This window comes from Heliangelus exortis, chromosome 14 (assembly GCF_036169615.1).
Source record: "Heliangelus exortis chromosome 14, bHelExo1.hap1, whole genome shotgun sequence".
In the NCBI taxonomy this organism is placed as follows: Eukaryota; Metazoa; Chordata; class Aves; order Apodiformes; family Trochilidae; genus Heliangelus; species Heliangelus exortis.
In genome coordinates, this window is record NC_092435.1 from 18,059,552 (window position 1) to 18,070,930 (window position 11,379).

At 62.1% G+C, this 11,379-nt stretch overlaps 2 protein-coding genes across 4 annotated transcripts; both read right to left on the reverse strand.

Moving 5' to 3' along the window:
* Positions 1-374: 374 nt before the first annotated feature.
* Positions 375-3,291, reverse strand: LOC139802548 (regulator of cell cycle RGCC-like). Of its 3 annotated transcripts, none has more exons than XM_071757793.1 (5): positions 3,210-3,291; positions 1,988-2,149; positions 1,471-1,551; positions 1,205-1,267; positions 375-841 (listed from the first exon to the last, which is right to left on the reverse strand). In XM_071757793.1, exons 2-5 carry the CDS (start codon positions 2,139-2,141, stop codon positions 834-836), a joined length of 306 nt encoding a protein of 101 aa, XP_071613894.1. In that variant the 5' UTR covers positions 2,142-2,149; positions 3,210-3,291; the 3' UTR covers positions 375-833. The 3 variants fall into 3 exon arrangements, with proteins under 3 accessions (XP_071613894.1, XP_071613893.1, XP_071613895.1); XM_071757792.1 differs by having other exon boundaries at positions 1,201-1,267; XM_071757794.1 differs by lacking the exon at positions 375-841 and having other exon boundaries at positions 1,260-1,355.
* A 73-nt stretch (positions 3,292-3,364) lies between these two features.
* On the reverse strand, positions 3,365-11,205 carry ARHGAP36 (Rho GTPase activating protein 36). The gene is made up of 10 exons (XM_071757791.1): positions 10,159-11,205; positions 8,875-8,937; positions 8,104-8,351; positions 7,354-7,549; positions 7,055-7,110; positions 6,715-6,865; positions 6,049-6,197; positions 5,269-5,439; positions 4,947-5,044; positions 3,365-4,705 (listed from the first exon to the last, which is right to left on the reverse strand). The coding sequence occupies exons 1-10, from the start codon at positions 10,271-10,273 to the stop codon at positions 4,564-4,566; spliced, it is 1,389 nt and encodes a 462-aa protein (XP_071613892.1). The 5' UTR covers positions 10,274-11,205; the 3' UTR covers positions 3,365-4,563.
* Between the last annotated feature and the right edge of the window lie 174 nt (positions 11,206-11,379).

Genomic DNA, 11,379 nt, shown 5'->3' on the forward strand with positions numbered 1-11,379 from the left:
GGGCTGAGTGTCCCCACGGAGCAGAGTGCACATCCCCAGGATGGGAACATCCCCCCCACCACAGACACATCTCTGACCACCATCCAGCCCCCCCAATGCTTTCACCCCAATCTTCTGGCTGCCCCTCTCTGCACCCAGAGCTCTGGGGAGGTCCCCAGCCACACCACCCAGCATGGGGACAGTGACAGTGGAAAGTGTCCCCCCGTGTGCTCAGCCCTGCCAGGGCTCCGTGGGGCTGCTCGGGAGCCCCCCTGCACCTGTGGGGTTGCTGTGTGCCCACCCCCCGTGGGCTGAGGTGCCCAACACCCCCTGAGCAGCACCCAGGGGACAGGACTGGCGTCCCAGCAGTTGTCACAGCCACAGGGACACGCACAGAGCCTTCAGGTCCTGTTCCCAGAACCCCACCTGTACAGCACCAGGAGCCTCTGTACAGGATTTACAGCAGCAGGAGTGGGGCAGGGGGGGCACATTTGGGGCCACCCCTGCAAAGCCAAGGATGGGAAAAGGCTTCACCGAGCAGGAACCCCGAGGTCTCAGGGATGTGCTGCAAGGAAACCTCCCCCAAACCACCTCAGCTGCTCCTCTGGCTTCAGCAGAGGCAGAGAAATCCCCCCCAAACCCCCCCCCCCCCAGCCCCTCAGTCACTGCCAACCCCCTGGCTGGGCAGGGCCTGGGCTCCAGCACCATCCCAGCCCGTGGCCACCAGGACAGGGCTGGCTCAGGGCTGGCACTGCTGCCCTGGGGGGGCCCGGGGGGGCTGCAGAAGCAGAGGGTGCATCAAGGAGGCATCTGCTGCAGGTCCTGCTCTCCAAACTCTGCTCCAGAACCACATCTCACATCTCTGTGATGGGGAAAAACCAGAGCACAGAATCACGGGAGGGTTTGGGTGGGGAGAGACCTTACAGATCATTCAGTTCCAGCCCCCCTGAGTGGGCAGGGACCCCCCCACCCCCCCCAGCCCAGGGTGCTCCAAGCCCCATCCAGCCTGGGCTGCAACACCAGAGCAGAGCCAGCACCCCCCTCCTGCTGGAGGGAACAGATACAGGAACTGGGACCTTCCCACTTCCCCCCGCCCTGCCAAAGGGGAAATATCATTTTTGTAACTCAAGCTCTGCCTCCCTCCATCCCATCCCCCAGGAACCCCTCGGGACCTTCCCCCCCCCCCCGTGCCCGGGAAGCAGGAGGATCAGGGCTGCCCACCTACCCTCCAGGGCTTTATCCAGGTCTGCAATGAACTCCTCCAGCTCCTGCGTGTCTCCCAGCTTTGCTGTGTGCACAAACACCCCCTCAGGGCTCTGCCCTTCCCCTCCCAGCTCCGGACAGGATCTCTGCTCCTTGCTCCAGAGGTTTCTGCACTGGCAGCAGTGGGAGGGGGGCAGGAGGGGTCCGGCCTCGACTGGGAACATCCCAACCCAGCCGGGACCCCAGGAACCTCCCCCAAACCCGGGGGTCAGGGACCTGCAGCCTCACCTTTGGGTTGGGAGGTGTCGGTGGGGGTGTTGATGTCCTCCTCGCTGGAGCTGAGGCTGCTGCCTGGGGATGTGCTGGTGCCTGCAGGAGCAAAGCATCAGTCCTGGGCTGAGACTCCGGGATCAATCCCACCCGTGGGGTCCCCCACTGGACTGCCTGTCCGTCTGCCCTTCCCCTGCTGCAGGAATGCTTGGAAAAAGGGAACTGAGCTCCTCCACCAGGCCAAACAGCTCCGAGGGCACAGCCACAGAAACTCCCTGTGGTCATCACACCGAGCTGGGCCCCTCTCAGCTCCGGGGATCTGAAGCCTGGAGCAGTCCTGGAGCAGCTAACCCAGCAGCAGGACACTCAGGAGATGCTGTGCAGCCCTGGCCACCACCCCACACTGCCCATCCAGCTCAGCTCAGAGATGGGACCAGCAGGAAGACTATGGAGGAACCTGGAGCTCCCAAGGCAGCTCCATCCCAGCAGACACTGTCCTGCCCCCAGACCCCTCGTTCCCCAGCCCTGGACTCACTCTCCAGCTCCTCGATGCCGCTGTCATACACACTGGGTGCTGCTTTCCTCTTCAGCTCCTCCAGGTGCTGCTGGTACTGGCAGGCAGGGCCCCTCTCAAAGTCCTCCAGCACTTGGTCAAACTCCCGCAGGAGGGCACTGAGCTCATCGGCCATGGCTGGGGCTGGGGGGCAGCAGGGAATGGGGCTGGGGCTGGGAGGGCAGCAGGGAATGGAGATGGGAGGGCAGAAAGGGATGGGGATGGGGATGGGGAGGCAGCAGGGAATGGGGCTGGGGCTGGGGCTGGGGCTGGGGGGGCAGCAGGGAATGGGGATGGGGCTGGGAGGGCAGCAGGGAATGGAGATGGGAGGGCAGAAGGGGATGGGGATGGGGATGGGGAGGCAGCAGGGAATGGGGATGGGGCTGGGGGAGCAGCAGGGAATGGGGATGGGGATGGGAGGGCAGCAGGGGATGGGGATGGGGCTGGGGGGGCAGCAGGGAATGGGGCTGGGGGCACAGACCGGGCAAAGACCCCCAGGAGAAGCCTGACAGGAGCTGGGCTGGGGACAGGGCTGGGGTCACAGCCACCTCTATGCAGCTGAGCTCCATGCAGTGAGTTCAGAGCTGATTGTCCCTTACCCCCCCTCCCCCCCCCCAGAGCTCTGGGCACATCCAGCTCCTTATCTCAGAACGGTTTGGGCTGGGAGGGACTTCCAAGACCATGAACCTCCACCCCTGCCATGGGCAAGGACACCCCCCAAAGCCCAGGCTGCTCCAGCCCCATCCAACCTGGGCTGAGACACTGCCAGGGATGGGGCAGCCACAGCTTCCTTGGGCACCCTGGGGCTCAGCACCCTCACACCCTGCTCCTGGGGCAGCTGGGCCGTGGTCCCTCCAGCTCATCCCAGCAGCGAGCAGGGTCTGAGCCCCGTGGGAACTGATCCCAGGCAGGGAAGGGGCTCGAGCACGGACCCAGCTTCTCACCCAACCTCCGGGGGGGCCTCGGGGGGATGAGGAGGGTCCAGGGCTGAGCCCGGGTGACCAGGAGCAGGAGGGAGCTGGGCAGCTTTAGAGCCAGCCGGGGGTCGGGGAGACACACAGCCCCTTCCACCCGCTCCCGAGGAGCCCCCGACAGGGGAATTGGGGATCGGGGGGATCGGTGTAGAGACCCCGGAGAACGGGGGGTGACCCGGGGGGGGCAGGGGGAGTCCTGGGGAGGGGTCGGGGCAGAGCACGGCACTCACCGGCACCTCCGGGCGTCAGCAGAGGATCCCGCCGGGCGCGTCCGTTTTACCGAGGGGGGGGAACGGGAGGGGAAGGGGGGTGTGGTCATGGGGCTCGTCCTTCCCTGGGGTGTCCCCGGGGGTGTCCCCCCACATACACACACACACACCCCGGATAAACGCGCGTTTGGCCTCAAACCGGAGCCGTTTATTTGGCGCCACGGGGGGTTTGACATCGCGAGGTCTGAAAGAGAAATTGAGTAAAAAAACCCACCAAAAACGGAAGGAAAAGGATGTTTTCTGGGACTACAAACCCACTCGCACGTGGGTGATGTACCGGCCGGAGGCGCTGGAGCCCCCAGCGCTCGATTCCGGCCGTGAGACCCCTCCAGGGGGGGCTTTGGGGGGTCTTGGTGCTCAAAACCAGAAAAACAAAAATAAGAATCACATCAAAAGCAACCGGGTTCTCCAGAGCCGGTCGGGTTGAGGGCCCGGGTTCACTTTGAGAGGCTGAAATAAAACAAGTGATGAATAAAGCCTCGTGCATGCCGGGCAGACAGGGAGGAAAAAAACCAAAACCTCAGTTGCGGCCAGAACCCCAGGGCGGGTGATGCCAGGCTGCCCTCGCTCCGAGTTTTCAGCCGTATCCATCCCCTCGGTGGCATCGAGCAGTCCCCAAGACCCTGCAGCAATCTGTGAGTTCTCTGTAGCTAAACGGAGCCCCTGGGCCGGGCCAGCCCCCAGCTCGGGCAGCAAAGTGCTGAAGGGTTCGGGTTTCGGGAGAGTCCAAGCGAAGAGCTGCCCCGTGCTTCAGCATCCCTGGCCACGCTCGGGGTGAACACCCGTGGGATCTCCCCTCTGCAGCCTCGTGAGTGGTTCCGGTGCTGCTGGTTCTGGTGGGCTCAGGAACCTTCAGCAGGCTCAGGGGATCCCGAGTTTATCCGCTGGACAGACTCCACAGCACCGCTGCTCCCGGAGCTTATCGGTTCCCGGGAGGCTCTCCCCGGGCTATCTCAGCACACCCGGGGCCGCTTCCCCACCCATCCCGCCCCTGCCCGGCCCGGGACGGGACCTCTGCAACGGGACATGGACCCTGGGCGGTGCGGGACCTTCCGGCAGGGGATGTGAGGAGCCGTGACACTGATGTGACAGTGAGGGACAGGAGCAGAGCCACGGGCTGGCTGCTGGCAGAGCAGGAGGGGAGCACACGGCCGCGGAGCTGCATCACCCCCTCCCTCAGCCCCTGTCCCCTGGGGCCAGGGCTCCCCTGGGCACCCACAGCCCCTGGAGTGCATCGGGGGTCGGGGGGGGGGGTTGGGCTTGTCCGGGGTCAGGTTGCCCCGTGCTGAGCAGAGCAGGCAGGGCAGAGGCTTCCCTAGAGCCCAACGTCCAGGTTGAGGAAGGAGAGGTTGCTGTACAACTGTGATGAAACTGAGCTGCTGCTCCCCAGGCTGTGGGGCATCCCGGGCAGGGGGGCTGAGCTCTGCTCCTCTGATGGACCCTCATGCTCTGTGCTCCTGAGAAAGTTAAGAAAAAAAAAGAGATGCTGTTTGCAAACTGCTTCCTTTGCCCGTTCCAGAGCTGGAGCCCGGGGGGGGAATCCTGGGGGGCATCAGGACAAAGGCTGTGGGGGGTTTGCACAGAGGGCTCAGGAGTGGTGGGGTTTGCTTGCGAGTTGCTGCCTGAGATGGTAGGAGGGCCAGGAAGGTCTCAGCAGGCTGGGTGCCCCCAGCAGCCCCAGAGCTGGATGGGACTTACGGCACGGAGCGGAACTTCCTGCGCAGGAGGTGCTCGATGGCATCGGGGTCTGTCTGGAACAGCCTCCTGAGGATGTCACGTTGCGTGTCTGCAGAGACCTGGGGGGCACAGACACACACACACACTGGTGGCTTCTCCTCCTCCACGGGGGAAGCTGAGCACGGCAGAGGAGCCCAGGTCAATGAAGTATTTCCTACACTCCTGCCATGGGGTCTGAGTCACTTTGTCACCCCCTGACCCCAGCCACCCGCTGCTGAGCAGGGCTGGGGATGTGTCCCTCCTCCTGCAGGGCTGGAAGGTGCCCTGGGAAAGCCTCACCTACCATGAACAAGGCCTGGTGGTGCTCAATCAGCCTCTGCAGCACCAGGATGATGGCAGCACTGTCCGCAAAGCTGTTGGCACCAACCTCCTTCTCCCCAGGCTTCTCCTTCTGCAGGATGTTGGGACCAAAGACCGTGGCCAGGTTCAAAACTGTCATTTTATTCCCAGGAATCTGACAAGCAAGGGCAAGGGGAAGCTACAGATTATAGATGCACAAGGATGAGATGTCCCAGGACAGCCTCACCCACCCCAGGATGGGGACACCAAGAGGTCTGGGCTGTTGATCTGGGTCCAGTTTGGTCCTGCCCCAGTTAGTGCCAGGGCCAGCAGGAAGGGTTTGTGGTGCTGCAGCACACACTCCTCTCCTCCTTGCATCAGGGCCTCCATTCCCACCTCCCTCACCTGCACAACCCCTGCACCAGCAGGTTACCACCAGCCCTGCTGTGTCACCTCACAGTGAGGGGCAAAACCAACCCTGAACCACTCAGAGGCTCAGGGATCAAATCATACAGAGGAGCCTAAATCAGGTCCTCCATGTAAGCTGGAGGTGGGGAACCAGCCTCACCCCCCAAAATCAGCCCCTGGTGCTGCCCATGGACACACAGCCAGGTCTCTTGGGGGTTCCTGCAGCCCAGAAGATCCCCCTGAGCAACCCAGACCCACCAGGGGACAACAGGATCCATCACCAACCCGCCACGGGGTTCCTGGGGGCTGGCAAGAAGCTGTGCTGGGTTTCTCCCCCAGGTTGGGCTCAGCCCCCCCGGGTTGGGTCCATCCTTACCTGCTGACCATCAGGGCCACGGGAGCCCTGGGCGTGCTGGGCCACCTCCCCAAGGAAGCAGAGGATCCGGTGGAGTGTGGCACTGTGACATGGGGGCAGCAGGAAGAGCAGGAGCTGGAGGGTGAGCAGCTGGGACCCCAGATCCATGGCTGCAGGCAGAGAGCAGACCCCTGACTGCCACCCCCTGAGCACTGTGGGGAGCTGGGATGGCATCCTGCCCTCAGCAGGGACCCATTTGGGTTTGACATCCATCCTGCACCCCGTGGACCAGAGGGATTATCATCCCATTATCAGGAATAAATCAGAGAATGGGCTCAGAGGGACTTCAAAGCTCACCCAGTCCCAACCCCCTGCCATGCTCAGGGACACCTCCCACAGCTCAGGCTGCTCCAGCCCCATCCAACCTGGGCTGAGACACTGCCAGGGATGGGGCAGCCACAGCTTCCTTGGGCACCCTGGGGCTCAGCACCCTCACACCAAAGAGTTTCTCCCTCCCATCTCGTCTGCATCTCCCCTCTTGTATCTTAAACCCATCACCCCTTGTCCTATCTTTCCAGGCCCTTGTAGAAAATAAAAACCAACAAGCCCCCCAAGAGCATGAGGTGGAGGTGGCAGTGCCGGGCAGCACCAAGGCCCAGAAGGGCTCTGGGCAGGCTGGGGACTCACTGGCCGTGCTGAGGAAGGCTGAGTAGAGCTCCCGGGGGATCAGGGGATCCGGCATGTCCCGCAGGAACTCCTTCAGCAGAGCAGCCACGTCGTGAACGCTCTGGTGCTCATCCAAGAACACATCCAACCCTTGGTCAAACTCCTCCCGCAGCTTTGGGGGGGTTGGAAGGAGGAGAAGAGAGGTCAGGGTCTGCCCTGCACTGAGCTCTGCAGGGCCAGGACAGGAGGGTGTTCAGACCTCTCCATCTCAGGGTTTGCTTTATTCACTGTCCCCCCCCACCAGGCACCTGCCTGTGGGGTGCCTCGTTCCGCAGGGGACACAGGAGTCACCTCACTTTACCTGCTGAACTCTTTTCTTGGAGCTCCCCACCCGGAAGATGCCCTCAGTTTGGAGACCTGGGAGACAGAGGGGTCAGAGCTCTGCACCCCCACAGCCCCCACCAGGGAGGTGGCTCTGCAGCACCCACCCCACACCCACAGTGTCATTCTCAGCCCAGAAGACTCTTCCCAGGAGGGTTTTTGGGTGCACGCCCAGCCCCAGGAACCAGCTGCCCCTTCCCATCTCGGGGAACAGCTGGGCCAGGCAGCCCCAGTCCCACCACCCTAGGGTGCTGTCCCACCAGAGACAGGGGTGTTTACCATGGGTTTCAATGTGTTTGCAGCATCTGTCCACGATCCGTGGGACCTGCCAGGTGACAGGGTTGAGGCTCAACATCTTTTTTTTGCCCAGGCTCCTCCGTGGATCCAGCTCGTGGGGGTGGGACAACTGCAGAGCCTCCAACAGCTTGGAAGTGTTGTCACTCAGGTCAGTGATGGAGTCCACGGACATTGCCCCCTGCCACGGACCAGAGGGGATTTGCTGGGTGGCCTGAGCTGCCCCACCAGCTCCTCTCTGCACCCTGGCACTGCTGTGGGAGGCACCACATCCAAACCAACACCCTAGAGCTGCAGAGCCTGCCTGGGGTTGCGGAACCAGAGAGACCTTTCCTGTCTGCTGGGTGCTGGGTTATGTGAGCTGCTCCCAGCACCAGGTGCTGCTGAACACACAGACGGTGGGGAGAGAGGGAACATCCCCACATCTCAACGTGATGCAATGGAGCATGAGAAAAATCCACGCATGACCCACCTCCTCCTGCCTCTATCCCCCTGGGCTGCTGGCCGCCTCCTCCTGGCAACCTCAGCTCCACAAGAGACGAGCAGAGCCTGTCCCACCCCTCCCAGTCCATATCCCGGGGGACACAGGGACACCCCGGTTCCCTGCAGGCAGCCTGGGACGGGCCCAGCGCCCAGCACTAATTACTCACGTTCATTAAGCCCCGGGGAACCGCGACCATTGCTGGAGCCCCAGCTCCCCCTGGCCCCGGGCACCCTCCCCGCGCAGCCCCGTACCCTGCGCTGGCTCCAGGAGCTGCTGCCGGGGAAGGTCGGGGAGAGGGGCTCCTCCGGGACCCCCCCGCAGGGCCCCAGGCTCCTGCCCACCGGGGGCTTCTTCTGACGCTGAGCCCGGAACCGGGTGACGGTGGCTTCCACCTCCAGGCAGAACCGGCGGCTCCGAACCGCCTCCTGCAGCTGCCGCTGGGCTCGGTCGTTGGCGATGACTTGGGAGAGGGGGATCCCGAAAGTCTGAGGAGAGCAGTCTGGGGAAAAGCAAGGGAGAATTGGGAACCACCTGCGGGAGAGGGAAGGGGGCAGCAGGGACGAGGAGGTGCCGGAGCCACAGCGTGGTTTGGGGTGGGAGAGATCTGGAGCTCCAGGAGGGCAGCCCTGGAGTGCCCCATCCTCATCCAGCTTCCCAGGAGGGCCTGGGGTGGGGTGGGAAGAGCATCCCAATGACCTTGGGCAAACCCAAATGGAGTTTGGACCCTGAGAAGCCCCAGGGCACTGCCTGGTGGGACTCGGGGCAGTGAGACCAGGGGCAAAATAGGTAAAGAGAAAGATTCCTGTGTGTTCATCTTTACAAACAGACCTCCAGGCACACACACACGTTTTGTACACACGCGCACACACACACACACAACACGTGTCCCTTCCAGCCCTTCTCGTGCTCATGTGCTTTGTTGCAGCAAAACAAGGCAGGACACCAAGAGCCTGGATGAAGCTGTGCCCCAGTCGCACCAGAGCTCCCCCGACCACACCCCGGGTGCAAGGGAAGCTCCTCACCTTTCTTCTCCTTCGAAAAGCTCTCCAGTTTCTGGCGGATGGATTTGCTGCCTTTTGGCCCATCTGTTGCAGGACAAAAAGCAGAGGTTCTGCATCTCCAGACTCTTCTGGTGTGGCCTCCCCTAGGAAAAACTCCCAGGAAAAACCTCATCTGGGGCTTAAAGCTGTTCTGGCTTCCTATAAATTCTGTGTCCACCTCCTACCTGGCTCTGTGCTAACAATGGTGCCCTGGCAATTATTTTAATGGCCCAGAAAATTACTTTCATTCATCCTCAGAGGTCTCAATGCTGGGAATAGGAAGAGAGCCCTGGGAAAGGTTCCGTGTCTGTTCTGCAGAGCTCAGACAGAACTCATCCCACCAGGACCCCCCCAGCTGGTTTAGGAGAGGCAAGTCCCCCCCTGCCAGTGCCCACATTGTCCTGCAGGGACAGCAGCCACCACGTGTGGTCACAGCAATGATCTGAGAACTCCTTCACTGCGTGCTCTGAACCTGGGACAGATCATCCCCTTCTGCTTGTGCTCCCTGTTCCTGAGGAATTCTCTCCCCAGCCACAGCTGGATGATTGTTTGGGTTATTCTGCAGGGCAGCCGTGAGGGTTGGTGTGAGCAGAAGAGCCTCCAGCACCAACCACTGCAGCAGGGAGAACAACCCAGACACGCAGCACCCATGAGGAAACAAAAGGCCAACCCAGCTCCAGAGCTCCAGCACGGGCTGGGGATGGAGATCCCGAGCTCACCCTGAGCAAAGAGGGAATTTGGGCAGGAGGCAGCTGGTCCCCAGCTCTGTGCTGGCCTGGGGACATGCAGAGATGCTGGGGGGCACGGGCAGCTCTGGGAACCCGGACCACGCCTGGGGCTGTGCAGGCTCAGTCCCTGTGGAGTTTCTATATTTATCCACCCTTAAACTTCAGCAGCATGTCTTCTGGCCTTGCACAAGCCCTGTCCCAGCACCAGGATGTCGTGCTGGACATCAATCCAAAGCAAAGTTTGTCCCATCCCCACGGCACTAAGTCTCAGTGAAAGACCCTGCCAAGTCCTCCTGCAGCTGGTTTGGATTAGGGGGATCAGGGGGGGACAACAGGCAGGGTCACGTTCTCACACTCCTCTGGACACATAAACCCTTCTCAGAAGGCTGATGAGGCCTTGGAGGCTCAGACCAGAGCAGGAAACTCAACAGAAAATGGACCAAACCGTGTCACAAACATCCTTCCAGCAGCAGCACCCCGTGTTGGGAAGGGGAGGGGAGGGGACGAGCTCAGCCCGCAGCAGGAGCCCCCCCTCTACCTTTGGTCAGGCTGAGGTTCCCCACAAGGTGCTTCTCCTGCAGCTGGAAGAGGGCAATCTCCTGCAGGCTGTCTCTTTCCAACTCGGAAAGGCTGTGGAGGGGCACAGGCTGCATCTCGGGGCTGTGTCCCACAGGAGGCTGAGGTCGGGGTCCTCTGGAACACAGAAAGGAGTCAGGAGCCCAGCAGCGGGCAGCCCGGTGCAGGAGAGGCAGTGCTGGCAGCACCAGGTGCCCACCTTGGCCACCTCCTGTCCCCAGCACTGATGTCCCTCACCCTGGGACACTGCCCCAGCAGCCTGCCAGGGTCCAAAGGGCAAAAGTGAAGGGAGGAGAGGAGCTCAGGGTGGGCAGAGCCCGAGGAGAGGAAAGGATGAAACTGAAGCACCCGGGGACCTCCTGGGACCAGGGACACGGGTGGGAAGGGCTGGAGGGGGACGAGGTGCAGGCTGTGGTACCCGCTCCAGCCCCACAGCTTCTTTTGGCCAGGTTTCCAATTTCTGAAGAGATTTAGAAGGTGACGCACGTCATAAACAAACAAACAAATCCATAAATAAATCAATCCGGAGGAGCTGCTGTGAGCTCCCCAGCAGGGCACACCCAGGAGGGAACTCAGCTACAGAGAGAGATCACCTCGAAGCATTTGATGTTTATCCCCACACCGCTGCGACCCGGCGGGGCCGTGGTGACACCCGGCGGGCACAGTGTCACCGAGCCACCCCGCACAGCTCCGCACGGGGTCCAGGAGCCCGCAGGCAGCACAGGGACAGACACACGGACGGGAATTACCTTTCCCTAGGCCCCCAGCCCCTGCCCCAGCCACTCCGGAGGATGCTCGGGCAAGGAGGAGAAGCCGATTAGGAGGAGGCGGAAGAGCAGGAAGGAACAGCCAGGGCGAGCTGCTCCTTATCTGTCCCTGCCGCCAGTGCCACCAGAGCAGCCCTATCAAGTGCCACCCCATCATCGGGTGACTCCCCGTCCCACTGTTAACTCTGGAAAACCTCCCCTGGCTGCTGCCAACTGGATGGGGACCACCCCCCGCAGCTCTGATGTCCTGCACAGCCCCGATGCTCTGCAGAGTTCCCGCAGAGCTCACTCCAGAGGGGGATGCCATGGATGGAATCTTACCGACTCCACACCAGAAATAAAAGGCTTTTTTCTGGGAGCGTTCAGACAGCCCTCCTTCTCCGCAGTGACTTTCTCTGCTGGTTTTTCAGCCTTGG